Here is a 17,616-nt window from a genome sequence, read left to right on the forward strand (position 1 = left end):
TGATCTAGCATTTTGACAACTTGCATTTGTAAACTTGGCCTCCTACATAAAATAATTCAGACAGCTAAACTCCCTCCGAAAGTCAGAAAGTGGAAGTCTCTCAGATGAAGAATAAACCTCAGAAATCTTTCCTCAATCGCTGATGTTGAAACCCTCCTAATGTCTCATTGAAAACTCACCCAACTCAAATGATCTTTGTGATCTAATCTGTCTCAAATGTTGCCCATTGATCTCCCTTTATAATCTATCATTCACAAATGAATGGCCAAGATTATAAGTTAGCTTGATCCAATCAATGGCTAAGATCAACTTAAAAACTTTCCAAAATCTTTTAGAGGCAAATCGATCTTATCTCATCTAATTTCAATTAATTATCCACTTTTCCTAAGTTTTATCTGATTTATTTTTACCTACTTGTTATTTTGCTTAACAAGTTATTTACAATGTAAATACTTAAAATAAACACTAGTGCATGCTCAACATATTACAGATCAGCAACTAAAAGAGACAGAAACAAACACACCTTATGACACCATTATTTTTGGACTAATGTCCCCATAAAAACCCAATTTGGGAAAACCGGTGCAGCTATTTGAGGGTTTTCTTGTTAAGCAATATTAGAGTACAATCTGGGTGCCGAAACTGGCCTCCCCAACAGAGAATTTCCTTGGCAGTAATACCTCAGTTTCTAACAAATCTCCTGGCTGAAACCCCAGATAAATCTTCCGGCAGCTTCTCAGCACAATTTGCCCCAAAAACCCCAGCATCAACCTCTCTCTGGACTGCGTTAACCCCTCTTTGTCTAACGCTGGCCCTGCGTCACCCCGGATGGGTCTACGTCAACCTTAGGAGGCCCTGTGTCAGCCCTCTGGCCCTCTGCATCAGCAACGCTGGCCTCTCTGAGGCTCTGCGCAACTCCTGGCTGCCTCTACGTGGCCCTGCGTGAGCCCTGGCTAGCTCTGCGTCACTCTCCCCGGCTACTGCGCTGCTCTCCTGGCACTATCTCTGCCTCTCTGTCTCTCTGTACTCAAATCCTCCTAAGCTGCATCTCCCGATCACTAATTCTATCTCTCTTAGCAAACCCTGCTCTAGAGAATAGAATGACTGATCACTCTGGTGTGCTCTCCAAATGACGCTCAAGCCTCCTCTTATACTTTTCCTGTTGACATATTAACGGCCGAGATTAAGTCCCTAATCAACGGCTAAGATTAGATCTGGTTTGATCCATGTCTTTTGGACCATTCTAACACAGTTTCATATTAATCCACATTAATATTTTATTTTCCCTAAGTTTAGACTTAGGGACTCCATTAAAAATATTAATTATTTTTATATCTCCTGAACTGTTTAGAATCTGCCCAAACCCTTTCTGGGTATTGGAGATCTCATGTGCCCCAACCTCTCCACCAAATTTCGTGGCTAGAGCACATTCGATGCTACCCTAAATCAACACTCCCTCTTAGCGAGGACTGTGCTCTAACAATACTCCTCACTGAGTATTACTGCGATCATCCGGCATCAGTACCTGTGCTGATGTTAGGCCTTCCTGCCCAACATCCTCTGCACCGCTGCATCCTGTACTGCTACCCTTGGTTCTGCCACTGCCACTGTTGCATCTGTACGACAACTCCCTCTGCATCTGTGCTGTTGCTGGTCCTTTCTCCCAGCATTGCATCCGCACTGCACCTCCTCTCATCATGTTGCATCGTGTTGCCCATTGCTGCACTGCAACTCAGTTACTGAGAAGTAAGTAACTGATCTCCCAACCTGACCTCCCTGTTGGGCTAGAGACACCCACTGATGCTGAAGCTCCCTCTACCGCTAACAAGTGCTCCCTCTCTGACCTTTGTGCTGCTGCAACAACTCCCTGCATCTCACACCGTTGCACACCTCTCTGTGCCATCCTGCACTGGTGCAACACTCCTGTGCCTCTCGCACTACTGCAGCCTGCTAGCCTCGCGCTGTCTCGGGACTCTTGCACTGTAGCTCTCTCTGCCGCTCCATCCACATCCATCTCTACCCACATCAGCCAGTCCTGCTACTCCTCTTCGGGGCTCCCGTAGCAAGGTCTAATCCAAGAGGCTGGGTACCTTGAGGATCCTGCCCCTCATCGCCTGTAGTCCGCCTGACTACAGCTCGATGTCTCCCCACTTCCACTCAAGTGGTGCGTGTGCACTCATGGCACAATCATCGTCTGTCAAAACTTCCTTCTTTGCCCGTGCTGGCACTGCCTTAGTCTCGAAAGACTCTCCCTTACTCTTCTTCCTCGGACACTGGGTTGCATAATGACCCATATCCCCACAGTGGAAGCACTTGATCTTGGAGAGATCCTTCTTCTTCTGTTTTTCCTGCTTTCCCTCAGATGCTAGGGCAACATCTTCCTCCTTCTGCTTGACTTTTATACCCTTGTTGCTGTTGCCTGTCTTCGACTGCCGTCTGATCTCTTCCTGGCGAAGAGCTGCCCACATCTCATCCCAAGGTGGGAGAGTCCCTCTGCCTAGTATTCTCTGGACAAATACCTCCTAGTCTTCTGAGACAGCATTCAGGGTTTTCCTCACCATCAGCTCCTAATCCGGTGTTGCCTCTATAGTGGTCAACTGATCTTGGATCCCATTCAGTCCTCCAAGGAAGGTGTCAATCGGTTCTCCCTTCTTCATCTGATACGACCTCAACTGATTCTCAAGTAGCATTCTTCTCTGCACAGAAGTATGCTGGTACAACTTCTTGAGAGCCTCCCACATCTCAAATGTTGTTTCCTTCTCGGCTATGTGTGGTACTACATGATCCTTGACCCCGTCAAGGATGATGCTCTTGGCCCTCGCCATTGCCTCCTCGTACTTGTCATTATCATTGGGGTCGACTGGGATAGCTATTACCTTCAAGGCGAAGTTCTTGACACGATTCATGTCAAGTACGGATAAGATTTTGGCCTTCCAGACTACGAAGTTCGACGCTCTGTCCAATCTATCCTGTTCTCTTACTCCGTGTAGTGCCATGATGCTTCTCTACTTCCCTCCTGGAAGTTCTCTTCTGGACTCCCTCTGAGTCTCTACTTCCTGTATGGAAGTTCTCTTCTGGACTCCCTCTGAGTCCTGATTTCCCTCTTGGAAATCCTTCTGCCGTTGTCGAGATGCCCCCTACTCTGATCGTCTTGTGCAACCGCACCATTGATCTAGGTTCCTCGACTAGAAACCCTCGGTAGCAACTCCTCTAGCCTTGCTCTGTCAGGTACTGTTCTGACTACAGTACCTCACCAGCTCCACTCTGCAATATTCCCACAGCCTTCTAAACCCCAACAACCTGAAGGTGAGAGCTCCTAGGCTCTGCGCAATCCCGACACCAGCAACCTGGCCTCCTTAGCCAACTGCGTCAGCCTTCCCAGCTACTGCGTGGCTTTGCGTGAGGCTCCCTTTGCCTTCCTTAGCTTTTGCACTGCCTCTTCTCGGCTCACCCTTGATGACGCAAGCACTGCGTCACTCTTCCCTTGTTGCTGCTTTGCTAAAAACAACTTTTGTCACCTCGAGACAGCTATTTTCTGTTGCTATTCCTCCACTCAGCTGATGTCCTTAGTCCTCCTGTGATCTGCAATCACACTCTGATACCATGTTGAAGTTTCTAAGTTTACTTAGTTAGAAACCCTCCATGCACTTTATCTAATTTATTCCTACCTACTTGTTATTTTCCTTAACAAGTTATTTACAATGTAAATACTGAAAATAAACACTAGTGCATGCTCAACATATTACAGATCAGCAACTAAAAGAAACAGAAACAAACACACCATATGACACCGTTATTTTTGGACTAATGTCCCCGAAAAAACCCAATGTGGGAAAATCGGTGCAGCTATCTGAGGGTTTTCTTATTAAGCAATATCAGAGTACAATTTGGGTGCCGAAATTGGCCTCCCCAATAGAGAATTTCCTTCGCAGTAATACGTCTCAGTTTCTGACAAATCTCCTGGCTGAAACCCCAGATAAATCTTTTGGCAGCTTCTCAGCACAAATCTTCCCCAGAAACCCCAACGTCAGCCTCTCTGGACTGCGTAAGCCCCTCTCTGCCCAGCACTGGCCCTGTGTCACCCCGGATGGGTCTGCGTCAGCCTTAGGAGGCCCTGCATCAGCCCTTTGGCCCTCTGCGTCAGCAACGCTGGCCTCTCTGAGGCTCTGCGCATCTCCCAACTGCCTCTGTGTGTCCGTACGTGAGCCCTCGCTGGCTCTGCGTCACTCTCCCCGGCTACTGCACTGCTCTGCCAGCGCTATCTCTGCCTCTTTGTTTCTCTATACTCAAATGCCCCTCAACTGCATCTCCCGATCACTAATTCTATCTCTCTTAGCAAACCCCGCTCTAGAGAATAGAATGATTGATCACTCTGGTGTGCTCTCCAAGTGACACTCAAGCCTCCTCTTATACTTTTCCTGTTGACATATCAACGGCCGAGATTAAGTCCCTAATCAACGACTAAGATTAGATCTGGCTTGATCCATGTATTTTGGACCATTCTAACACAGTGTCATATTAATCCACATTAATATTTTATTTTCCCTAAGTTTAGACTTAGGGACTCCATTAAAAATATTAATTATTTTAATATCCCCTGAACTGTTTAGAATCTGCCCAAACCCTTTCTGGGTATTGGAGATCTCATGTGCCCCAATCTCTCCACCAAATTTCGTGGCTAAAGCACATTCGATGCTACCCCAAAACAACAGGTGGAACTTAGGAAAAATTACATGGGCTTGGAGATAATTAATTCCTCTGTGTTCCTAGCCTCAATGACGCCTTTGAAGACTGGAACACCTGTCTGAGCTACAATAATTAACACTCCATCTCACCTTACTAGGTAGATTTTGTATTCATATACAACACTTAATATTGTTGGAATACTACTTGCTGATTTTTGTATGAGTTCTTCTATAATAAGGATCAAGGCTCCCTCATTAGGTTGATCTGAAAAAAATGCCTTAGATCTAAGTTACCGGAAATGTTGCCCCCAACTCCCAAAAACGTCGTTTAGCGTTTCGGATACGGTAACACGTACGAAATGGCTTGGAAACAACATGGAAACGTTTCCGCCACGTTTCAGTTTTTCAGAAACGGTCAGCCTGAGGTCGAAAACGTTTCAAAGGAGTTTCGAGAAAATTTGATACATTTCCGGAAATTTTGGATACATTTCCAAGTTTCTAGGCTTCCAGTTTTCCAATGTTCTAGGCACTTTATTGCAAGAATATATTTCAGATTTGTTTGTCCAAAGCATGTAAATGCAGCCGAATTCTTTGCAGACCTTATATCCACTAATTACAGCTCATCTGAAAGTGAACATTTATCTTGAAAAAGGATTCATGAAGTGATAGAGGTATTTTCCAACAAGTTTTCAACAATGCCAGATTGAAAGGAATGAAACCTGAAATTTGGAATGGAGACTCATAAGGTATCTATGAAATCAAAAAGGAAAGTTGTTACCTACAAAGTTGGCTGGTGGAAGCAGTTTCTTTGCATTAGGTTAAATTTCTCTGCATTTCTTTACTAGTATCATACTTCACGATACTTAATTGTTTAAATTGTGGCATCTTGATTCTTGGTCATATGATCTTAGGTTGTGAATAAATAAATCCGACTTACTTCTTTCTATGAATTTCAGAGCATCTCTTGTCGTAGCTACTAGAATACAATCCAATTTATAATGTGTAGACACTGTTATTTACAATGATTAAATTTACATTATATTCGGTGATACTAAACAATATTATATTCACTTTGATGCCTCTGTGTTAGTGCTGTCAAACTCATTAGAAAAATATATTCCTTTAAACTGTGAGTGGGTATTGACATTTTAATCAAAGGTGCCAACTTGAATGTTATAATAATCATTGGTGATGATGATGATGACAATATTTACACTGAATTTTATCATATATATATATATATATATATGTCGTTTCTTTGTCGTATCATATCCCAGATTTTTTGAAAATTTGCCGTATCCGTTTCAAACCCCGTGTCCGTATCCGTTTCAGTGCAACTTAGCCTTAGACATGTTCAATTAGTCCATATTGTATGCCCATTTATGGAGATAAATTTATACAAAAGGTGTTCTCGTTGTTCTTCAACAGAATCTTGACAGGTGGGTTTCATCTTCGTGTTCAGCTCCCTGAATCTTTTCTCTGATAAGTGCAGCCACACTTGGTCTTCAATTCGGAAGTTTTGTATTTTGGTGCTTATAACACTTGTCCTTGTCCTTGTCCTTGTGCTTCTTGTACCCGTTCATATGTATATCCTGTCTTCTCTATTAGCTTTATAGATTTTTGCATGTTCCTCCTTTTCATACTTGCTACAGTCATATGACACTAGAAAAGCAAAATCAAAGCGTGTTTGTGGAAGAAAATGAAAAATTAGACAAGTGTCAAATGAAGACACAAGTCAATCCATGAATTGCTCAGTTATAACAATGCTATATGTATGTGAGGTTTTCATCCATAGCCTTGGAATGTTGGTCAAACCTTCACAATAAATACACTAGAGTCTAGTTTACGACTTTGGGTTGCCCATCCATTCCTATATGGAAAGCAATCTTCACTTTATTTTAGTGCCCAGTAGGTTCCAAAGCACGTTCCAAAAGCTGCTCAGGAATCATATGTTTCTGCCAGATGTAATGGAATTAGGCAAGCCAAAGTTGACTGATACATTTGTGGAAAAAAGCTAACTGCTTATTTCTATCTCCTTGTCTTCTTGCAACATCGAAATTTATTACTATTTTGTTGAACATATAGCACATAGTTGTTTCCTTAGCTCTTGGGTGATCTTGTCAGGAAACGCATTGAAATACTTTCCATAGTCCTGGCAGGTCTAGTGCAGGCGGTGCAATCACATTTTCCAGTTTCCTTGCTTGGATATGCTACACATATTACAACTATGCACAAACTTCTCCACGTTCTGCATGCATAGCTCACATACATATTGAAATGAACAATGTTCATTTACTGAGGGACATTCAATATAATGACAATAGGCAGAGATCCATACATGTGTATAGGTCAATATAATGACAATAGGCAGAGACCCGTACACGTCTATAGGTTGACTAGTAGCTGGTTGACCCCAAAGTGTCCAACAACTCTGGAGCTGTGAGCTTCTTGCATTAGCTTGATTCTTGATTCTCCTCGAGGGATGCATATGTTGATTTGGGGTAGCATCGGATGTGCGCTAGCCATGAAAATTGGTGGAAAGGCTAAAGCACATGAGATCTCCAAGACCCAGAAATGGTTTGGGAAAATTCTACCCGGTGAAGGAGATATTAAAAATAATTAATGTTTTTAATGGGTTCCTAAGTCTAAACTTAGGAAAATAAAAATATTAATGGGTATTAATATAAAATTGGGTTAGAAGGTTCTACATAACATGGATCAAGCCAAATCTAATCTTAGCCGTTGATTAGAGATGTAATCTCGGTCGTTGAATACTCAACAAAAAAAGTATAAGAGGAAGCTTGAGGGTTAGTTGGAGACACACCAGATTAATCACTCAGTTCGATTTTTTAGGGGCAAGTTTGCTAAGAGAAATCGAACCAGTGATCAAAGTTGCAGTGAAGGGCAGTGAGTGCATAGCAGAGAGACAGAGATAGTGCCGGAAGACCAACGCAGAGGCAAAGAGGTAGACGGGGAGCTAGTAGGAGCCACGCAGAGGCCAAGGTGACTGCGCAGAGCACCAGAGGGCCTGCGTGAATGACTCAGAGGCTGCAAAGGTGATGTAGAGGCCCAAAAAGGCTGCGCAGAGCATCAGAGGGCTGACGCAAAGGCCAGGAGGGTTGACGTAGTGCCTCAAAGAGGCGTTGGAGAGAGTTTCGTGGAGTAGACTTCCAAAATATCTGCTTCCGAAGAGGTATTACTGCCAGATAGATTTCTCTGTCGAGTGAGCTAGTTTGGCACCCAGTTGTACTCAAGAGAATCTGCTTAATAATAAAACCCTAAGAATTGTTGCACCGGTTTTCCCAAGTTGAGTTTTTCTGGGGACGATTGTCCAAAAATAACGGTGTCCCTTGTGTGTTTGTCTATTTCTTTCAGTTGATGATCTGTAGATGGTTGAGACTGCATTGTGTTTATTTCAGTATTTATATGGTTAAATAACTTGTTCAGTAATTAAACAAGTAGGAGAAATAAACCAGATAGTGCAGGAAAATTTCTAATGGGTTAGACTTAGAAATTACAACATGGTATCAGAGCGTTGCAGATCACATGAGAGTTGAAGGCACCAACTGAATCAGAGAATTTGCAGCAGAAACAACTGTCCCGAGTGACAGAAGTTGTTCCTAAGAAGAAAGCAGCAGAGAAGGGGTGATGCAGAGGGCCTACATCATCAGTTCGATTCAGAGAAGGGGCCAGCGCAGAAGCAGTGAAAGGCAGACGAGGCTCACGAAGAGCCACTCCATCCTACTCAGCCAAGTAGGAGTGACGCAATTGGCTAGTGGAGCGATTTAGCCATTGCGGGGATTGTGCAGAGCTTAGAGGCTCAGATCTTCAGTTGTTGGGGCATAGGAAGCTGTGGGTAGATTTTGGAGTGTGAAGCTGGTGGGGTGTTGTTGCTGTTGAGGCAGAACAATACCTAACCGGACATAACCAAGGTAGAAGGGAGTCTACCTAGGCGAATTTCTAGTCAAGAAATCCAGATCATTTTTGTAGGAGCAAAGGAGATTGGAGAGGTACGATTCGACTATTGGCAGAAAGATTTCCAGGAGGGAAATCGAGACTCAGAGGGAGTCTAGAAGAGAACTTCCAGAAGGGAAGTAGAGACTCAGAGGGAGTCGAAGAGAGAACTTCTAGGAGGGAAGTAGAGACTCAGAGAAGTCGAAAAGAAGAGCAAAGATGGTCATGAACGGACTGAGGGATCAGGACAGGGTGGACGGGGCGTCCAACTTTGTCATCTCGAAGACCAGGATCCTGTCTGTTCTAAATAGACATCGCATCAAGGCCTTCGCCTTGAGAACCGTGGCTATCCTAGTCGACCCAGCTGATAACGAAAAGTATGAGGTTGCGATGGCCAAGGCAAAGTGCATAATCCTTGATGTGGTCAAGGATCATGTAGTTCAGCATATTGCCGAGAAGAATACGACAAAGGAGATGCGGGACACCTTGACGACATTGTATCAAGGCACTTCTGTGCAGAGGAAGATGCCACTGGAGAATCAACTACGGTCATATCAGATGCAGAAGGGGGAGTAGATAGATCACTTCCTCAGCAAGTTGCAGGAGATTCAGGACCAATTGACTTTGATAGGGGCCACGCAGGATCAAGAGTTGATGGTGAGGACCGCACTGAATGCAACCTTCGAGGAATGGGAGACATTCGTCCAAAGCATTTTGGGCAGAGCGAATCTTCTAGATTGGGAAGAACTATGGGCAACTCTTCGCCAAGAAGAGATCAGACGACTAACCAAGGTGGGAAGTAGTGGCAAAGGAGCCCGGGTCAAGAAAGAGGAGGAAGAGGATGCGTCTCTGGCATCTGCGGGGTAGGAAGGGAAGAGGAAGGAAAAGGACCTCTCCAAGATTAAGTGCTTCAACTGCGGGGAGCTGGGCCATTATGTAACCCAGTGTCCTAGGAAGAAGAATAAGGGAGAGGCGTCTGACTCCAAGGCAACGCTAGTAAGGCGGAAAAGGAGGTAGAGGATGATGACAATTGTGCCATGAGTGCTCATGTAGCTCTAGAGAAGAGGTGGGGAGACATCAAGCTATAGTCAGGAGGACTACAGGAGATGAGGGGCAGGATCTTTGAGGTACCCAAACTCTTAGATCATATCCGGCTACGGGAGCTCCAAAGTGACAGTAGCAGGATGGCGGATGTTGGTTGAAGCTGATGCGGATGGAGCGACAGAGAGTGCTAGAGTGCAGTAGTCTCTAACAGCGCAAAGAGGGTTGCAACAGTGTGAGTAGGCACAAAGGAGGTTGTAGCAATGCAGGAAGGCACAGAGGTGTTTGCAGCAGTGCGAGAGGCATAGAGTTGTTGCAGCAGCGCAGAGGCAACAGAGAGAACTTCAGCATCAGGAGGGCTTCTAGCCTGACAAGGATGTCAGTAGTTGGGTAGATCAGTTACCATCGTCTCAGTAACTGAGTTGCAATGCAGCAGTAGCAGTGGTAGTGCTATAGGCAGCACGATGCAACATGATGAGAGAGGGTTGCAGTGTAGATGCAGTGTTGGGAGAAAGGACCAACAGCAACACAGATGCAGAGGGAGTTGTTGTACAGATGTAGCAATGGCAGTGGTAGAGCCATGGGCAGCAGTACAGGATGCAACAGTGCAGAGGATGTTGGGCAGGAAGGCCAAGCATTAGCACAGGTACCGGTGCCGGATGATCAGGGTGATGCTCAGTGGTGGAGTATTACTAGAGCACATTCCTTGCTAAGAGGGAGTGTTGATTTGGGGTAGCATCGGATGTGCTCTAGCCATGAAAATTGGTGGAGAGGCTAAAGCACATGAGATCTCCAAGACTGAGAAATGGTTTGGGGAAATTCTACCTGGTGAAGGAGATATTAAAATAATTAAAATTTTAATGGGTTCCTAAGTCTAAACTTAGAAAATAAAAATATTAATGGGCATTAATATAAAACTGGGTTAGAAGGTTCTAAATAACATGGATCAAGCCAAATCTAATCTTAGCCGTTGATTAGAGATGTAATCTCGGCTGTTGAAGACTCAACAGAAAAAGTATAAGAGGAGGCTTGAGGGTTAGTTGGAGACACACTAGATTGATCAGTCAGTTCGATTTTCTAGAGCAAGGTTTGCTAAGAGAAATCGAACTAGTGATCAGAGTTGCAGTGAGGGGCAGTGAGTGCATAGCAGAGAGGCAGAGATAGTGCCGGAATACCAACAAAGAGGCAGAGAGGCAGACAGAGAGGTAGTAGGAGCCACACAGAGGCCATAGTGACTGTGCAGAGTGCCAGAGGGCCTGCATGAATGATGCAGAGGCCCAAAAAGGCTGCGTAGAGCATCAGAGGGCTGACGCAAAGGGTTTCAGGCTGACGCAATGCCTCAGAGAGGCATTGGAGAGAGTTTCGTGGAGCTGACTTTCAAAATATTTGCTTCCGAAGAGAGGTATTACTACCAGATAGATTTCTTTGTCAGGTGAGTCAGTTTGGCACCCAGTTGTACTCAAGAAAATTTGCTTAGTAAGAAAACCCTCAGAATTGCTGCACCGGTTTTCCCAAGTTGGGTTTTTCCGGGGACGATTGTCCAAAAATAACGGTGTCCCTTGTGTGTTTGTCTATTTCTTTCACTTGATGATCTGTAGATGGTTGAGACTGCATTGTGTTTATTTGAGTATTTATATGGTTAAATAACGTGTTTAGTAATTAAACAAGTAGGAGAAATAAACCATATAGTGCAGGAAAATTTCTAACGGGTTAGACTTAGAAATTACAACAGCATACACTATTAAATCTATACAACAATCTCTCTTCAAGACTAAAGTCCTTGAAGGATTAGACTAATACAATTGACGCCCAACACAAAGATTATGTATACATGAGGGAAGAAAGAAGAGAGCGTTGAAGCCTTGTATCTGAAATCATCCTATATGCTGCACTTTCAAGTAGTCCCCTCTTCATTGCCGCTACAAACTGCAAGTCTTGGTGTTGGGTCTCTCTTTGTAGATATGCATTTATGAGCAGAATTATCATCAATTAGATGACCCTTTCTCTTTCAGGTAGAAGTTATTTTCCTCTTTTTTTGTCTAGAAAGACTTTGCTTGTTTTTAAAAGTTACTATAAAAGGACTTTCTTCTAGACCCAAGCTTGCGATTGCCTTGAATATGTGGCTTTATTCTAATGATAATCCAAAAGAACGAATATACTCCCAATTTGTTAACCTGCAGATTTTATCAACGGTAGTTTTTCCATTTCCACTAACTTTAGGACATCTATTCAATTAATATTGCAATTTGCTCACTTTCTTGCACTCTAGCATTACTGTTTTGGAGATCAACTTCATTCTGCACAGGGTCTACTACAGTAAATGCAGTGAATGTTGATCCATGATTGGTTTTCTATTTTAACCTTTTTGCATGGGTTTGTTCTCTGATGAGAACTTGGATGGCAGCTTTCTTTTATAATTTATTTCTAGTAGGATGAGTTTGATATGCCTTTCAATGCCCGTGAGATTGTGTTTAAGCTGTCTTTCACTTTACCTCTGGATCTCAAAAAATGGTCATTGTTACTGACATAACGACATGATATCCCCAAGCATTACTGGAAATAATATTCCTACTACTACACTAACAGCCAAGTTAATACAAGATTAACCATGACAATACTAAGGTAAACTTGGGGATTAATCGTAATCCTAACTAAACTGAACTCTTTTACACGTAATGAGCAGAACCCTGGTAGAGCCTTAAAAAGTGAAACATGAATGTCCGATCACTCGCGATTAATCGCGAGTCAAACTCTGCTCTTCCCTCAAATGATCTGATTCAGCTTTGGGCGAGTCAAACTCGCGTTGACCAAGTTTGACTTGTGGTCAATGCGAGTTTGACTTGCAACTCATCGATTAATTGCGATTTAGGCAATTGAGGCGATTTTCAGCCCTAGACTCAGAGAGCACAGGTTTTAACTTTCAGGGTTGCCGCATTGTTCGCCATGTGGTTTAGTTAAGTTAAAAAGTAAATGTAGGTCTCTAACTCACTGCTCACTGCTCTGGCCCAACAACTCATATGTCGAGAAGGTAATAGAGGCATGGTTTCAGTTTCAATTTACTCCGCGTAATAGAGGCGTAGTGTGCAGTGTGCTCTAGCGTTAGCTTTTGCGTTTGCAGTATTTTATAAACTTTTAGAAGCAGATGCTTCTGGTTCTATGTAGTCACTGGTTAGGAGTCAGGACTTAGTACTTTCAAGTTTCAATCATGTTTGGACTCATAACATATATGAGATACTTATTCATTCATGATATTTTGGACATCTATTGATATTATGCATTGTTTGGACCTAGCTTTATTGAATATCAATGGAAAATGTTTTTTTTTTTTAACTCAATATATGTGTATATCTTTATTTATTGAATTCACCGATTTTTTCCCAATCCGATTAAAACTCTTCGCTCTTTTGCCTCGCCGATTTATTGCCGATTCCGAGTCTGGTAACATTGCTTAAAAGCCTTCAAGCCTAGGCACTAGCATTGTTGGATTAATTCATTGAGTGATATAATTTGCAGACAATTGTATAACATTTGTAACTCTGCTTTACATCTATTATTCTTATTTCCAGGCGTCAAATGCATTTTATTATGAACATTAAATTTTGTTTGGCCAGATCATTAACCACATAAAATAAACGGTTTATTAAATTATATCAAAGGTAGCATAAGCATTGAATGATCTCATTTGGAAATAATTATATAGCGTTTTGAAACTCTGGCTTAAATCTACTGTTAGTTCCACATGCAAATTTATTTCATTACAAACATTATATTTTGGTTATCCAGGGATCAGAAGCCACACAAAAGAAGGGATTTGAGCTGAATTCTACAAAAGGTATGTTGCTAGATTTAGTTTGCTGCATCTTTCTATTCCTTTTTAATGAGTTATATAATTGTTTAAAGCATGCATGCTGAAGAAGTACCATATGGATGCAATTTGGTTTACAATGTTGCTGTCTTGAGATTTCCCTGTGGCTGGATGCCAGCTGCTGAGGCACAAAATACAACTGCAACTTCATACAATGCCCATGGTGGGAGTGCATTTGGTGCATCTGGAGTGCAAACAGTAAATGCGACTGTAAATTTAGCCATAGCAGCTGTGCCAATCTCTGTAGCAGGCAAATCTGCCACAGTTGCAGGGTCAAAGACCAACTTAAATATGGGCATGGATTACTGGAGTGGATCAACCACTGCGACTTCGACCATGCGTGGAAAGCGTCCTGCAGTGCCCAGAACCACAGCAATGGTTCCTGCTCCTCAGAGCATCTCTCTTGTGGTTCCTTGTGATGGTGTTCCTACAGAACTTTGGGTATAGGTTCTCTTGTCTTTTATTTAGTCCCTTTGTAACCATTTATGTTCTGGAATTCTGGATTACGTTTTTACTATTTATGTCATATATTCTGTGTTGAATTTCTAGAATGTGTTTTGACCTAAGTCGTAAATGAAATGAAATGAAATTTTAATGTCCACGAGACTAAACATAGTCTATGGTACATGTCCCCCAGGGTCTCGTGTCCCATATTCCACGTGCCGAACACAAAACGTGGCATAAAATGTGTCAAATACGGATTTTATTGTGTACTAAAATCATGACACGTGTTTGGGCCGTGGCAAAAACGTGCCCTAACTTGTTTCAATTTTAAGACACGTGTCCCTCTAAAATCAGTTATTAAAAGCACACAACTTGATTTTTTTTTAAGTTTTTCCGTCTCTGTGTTTTCAGTGTTCACGACTTACTTGGAGTTTCTGTGTGTTTTCAAGTAGATACATTTTAGAGAGAATGGATGTCTATGCATGAAGAAATGAATGGGACATATACACCTCAATTGATAATATACTTCAAAACTGTTGTAGTTTCAATTTAATTTAAGTGTAATTCCCTTTTTTTTCCTTTGTATGTGCAGACATGCACATATCATCAAAGGATGTTTGTTGTCTCATCCTTTCCATTTATGAATCCTACCTGTAGCAGCGTGTGTCTTCAAGTATGCCTATCCTCAAACATTATAAGGAAATGCACTTTTAAACTGAATATGCTGGCCCTTTTGGTTTGAAGGATACGAGGATTTATTTCCAATTTGTAGCCTACTACAAACAAGCATGAGGTCTACCTAATCATACAAGTGCCTTTTGTCTAATATTTTTGGTTTTTTTCTTATTAATGCTACAGCTGGGTTGGCAGGTCGAACATGGTTAAACTCACCAGGATAGGAATCAGGTCACTATAGAAGCCTACAAAATTACCTTTCATTTGTTGTTGACAACCCTTAGAATGCTAGGTGTCTGTCAGAGGGTTGTCTTAGATCCAAGCAAATCTGAAATGTTTGGAGCTTAGTAAGTCTCCTTATATATTTCAGTATTTTTTAGTTATATATAGATATTTGGTGTCCCCATGTCCTATTTTCAGGGTCGTTGTGTCTCGTGTCAAATACTTGTATTTACGTGTCCTCCGTGTCGCATGTCCTCGTGTTATGTGATTTTTGACTAGTATAATTAATAATCTGAGATTTCCTCTGTGCCCCATGTCCTCGTGTCATGTGACTTGAATACTCGTATTTAAGTGTCCTCCGTGTCCCATGTCCTTGTGTCATGTGATTTTTGACTAGTATAATTAATAATCTGAGATTTTGATTTTATAAAATGCAGGATGAGAGAGAACTTAAAAGACAAAGACGAAAACAGTCAAACAGGGAATCTGCAAGACGGTCTAGGTTGCGTAAACAGGTAACTGTACCCAGGTTTTGTGTGCATATGAACCAGATCTAGGAATATAGTATATCCATAAACATTTTTCATGAAAAACGCTGAATCCTCATTTGGTCAAAACATGATCTTTGTTTCAGGCTGAGTGTGAGGAACTAGCTAAGCGAGTCGACATTCTCAAAGCAGAGAATGCTTCCTTGAGGAAAGAGCTGAACCGATTGGGAGAGGAATGCAAAAAGCTCTCTACTGAGAATGCTTTTCTCCATGTAAGTTTTGGTTAATCAACTAACCAAGGTAATGCTGGAAATGATTTATTTGGCTTTTCCAAATTGAATGCAATGTCTAAATTGGGCTTTCACAGAAAAAACTGTGCAAGGCTCCAGAGGAAGAAACTAGGGACACTAGATCAGAAAAGGATGGGGAGGCTGGAACTGGCGAGCAGCATGAGCAGCAGAATGAGGACACAGACAGTGGTGCAGTGGAATCTATGCAAAGGGATGGTAGAAGAGAAGAAACATCCTTTAATTTAGATGGAAAAAACAACCTCTTGATAACAGGAACCAAGCAGTGTCTGTTTCTGCTGGTTAGCTTGACGTAATCTATCCTTCTCATTTCTACGGATGCCTGATGCTGCTAGTCATTTTCTGTTAGACATGGCTTCAAATGCCTTGGACTGGTTGTCAGTACAGACTAATCATGTATATGTATATAAGTGTGGAGACTTTCACCCAATTAATTTAACATTCCCAGATTGATTGTATAGGAAAGTATTTACAGGAAGGGAGGACAGCAAATTACATGGTTCCCTTAGTTTCAATCAATCTGATCAAAGAGGCTAACAGGAGATAGATTTGAAGTATATAATCCACAAGCAAGGGATTTTAATTTAGATTTTCGTTTGGTTGATGAACGTAATTTGGGTCGGCGGTCAACTTTGAGCTGTTGTTGCTTTGCTGAATTACCTATACTGCCTGTATGAATATTGGCATGTGCTTCAATCGCAAACTTTTTGATGAGTAAGCCAGAGAAATTCACATGGCCACTCACTACACTTACTGACAACGAACAAACTGTCAATAGTTATTGACTTAGTTTATAGTCAAGTGGTGGAAACTGCTTTTTAACTTGAGGTGATTAGAGTCGTGAAATTGTAGAATGTAATTGTATAGACTGACAATTTTCACCATTGGCAGCCTCTTGTAATAAGCAAATTGATACTAAAGTTGCTCTTATTTACAAACAATTGAGATCTTTTGGGATGTTTCCCTGAAAGCTCAAGCTGGACATTATACATCTTTGTTGATTATATTCAGGCAAATTATATCTTACTTTTATTTGGCAGGTGTGATCATGTACACTACTGGTGTTTTGATATTGTCAAAGTCTATTGTTCGCAAGATTTCAGGATGCGCCTTCTTCTCTCTTTAACATTGTTGGTTCCATCTGATGAAGTTTTCCCAAGTAAATATATTTAAAATGGTTATAAAATTCTTTTATTGTTCCTGGTCACAGTAAAAACCGGCGTACATGTGGTGAATGCCATTGAGACAGCGAGTAATTCCTTTTAGCATCACCATAGTCATTGGGAACACAAGACACTACAATTCATTATTTTTTTTCCAGAATTAAAATTACTGTAACTCACAGTGAGAGTGCTTCTTGGTAGCTTCTAAATAGGATTTTTAAATTTTTAATATTTTATTCAATGGTTGTAGGAATTATTTCAAAACTTTAAAGAAATTAATCTGGGTAGGGGGGAGCAGAGTGTGTGTGTTTGGAAGGAAGACTGGTGGCATCTGGAGGGGTGATGTGATAAGGACATGGAGGGTCAACATCCCTTAGTTATCTAACGGTTTATAAGGAGAATGAAGGTTGACTTAGGATGAGGCCTTCCAAAGCTTTACTGGAATGCAATGCCCCAACCCACAGACAGGGCTCTTCAAAACCTGGATCAAAATATCGCTTGACGGCCTTCCAAAGCCTTACTAGCATTCACCAAATGGGAGCACCAGTTGGTGCATAGGTATGCCAACTTATCATTAAAAAATGTGGCTGTCACAGTCGCCCAGCAGCTGGCTGGTGGCTTTAAGTCGTTTTCAAGCCATAATCCATTTTATGGTTTTGCAACTGTTTTATTTTGTTTTCGTTACTTGCTTTTTTGCTTCTGCGAGATTTAAGTTGAATGTGATTGTCATTATAATGTAGTTGTGAACCTGGGTAATTTTAAGTTTTTTGA

General features: G+C 41.9%; 1 protein-coding gene across 5 annotated transcripts in view; it reads left to right on the forward strand.

Annotated features, from left to right (window-relative positions):
* The window catches only part of LOC149262397 (bZIP transcription factor 1-B-like), an 88,461-nt gene extending 71,747 nt beyond the window's left edge, over positions 1-16,714 (forward strand). For all 5 annotated transcript variants that reach the window (XM_089424318.1, XM_089424333.1, XM_089424342.1 and 2 more), the window contains 5 exons: positions 13,464-13,512; positions 13,664-13,986; positions 15,324-15,401; positions 15,521-15,646; positions 15,742-16,714. In XM_089424318.1, coding sequence (XP_089280444.1) covers positions 13,464-13,512; positions 13,664-13,986; positions 15,324-15,401; positions 15,521-15,646; positions 15,742-15,978 — 813 coding nt within the window. In that variant the 3' untranslated portion in view covers positions 15,979-16,714. The remainder of the gene's footprint in view (positions 1-13,463; positions 13,513-13,663; positions 13,987-15,323; positions 15,402-15,520; positions 15,647-15,741) is intronic.
* The last annotated feature ends 902 nt before the right edge of the window (positions 16,715-17,616 follow it).

Source organism: Pinus tabuliformis, chromosome 6, assembly GCF_031772625.1.
Source record: "Pinus tabuliformis cultivar Carrire ecotype Pingquan chromosome 6, CPIR1, whole genome shotgun sequence".
In the NCBI taxonomy this organism is placed as follows: Eukaryota; Viridiplantae; Streptophyta; class Pinopsida; order Pinales; family Pinaceae; genus Pinus; species Pinus tabuliformis.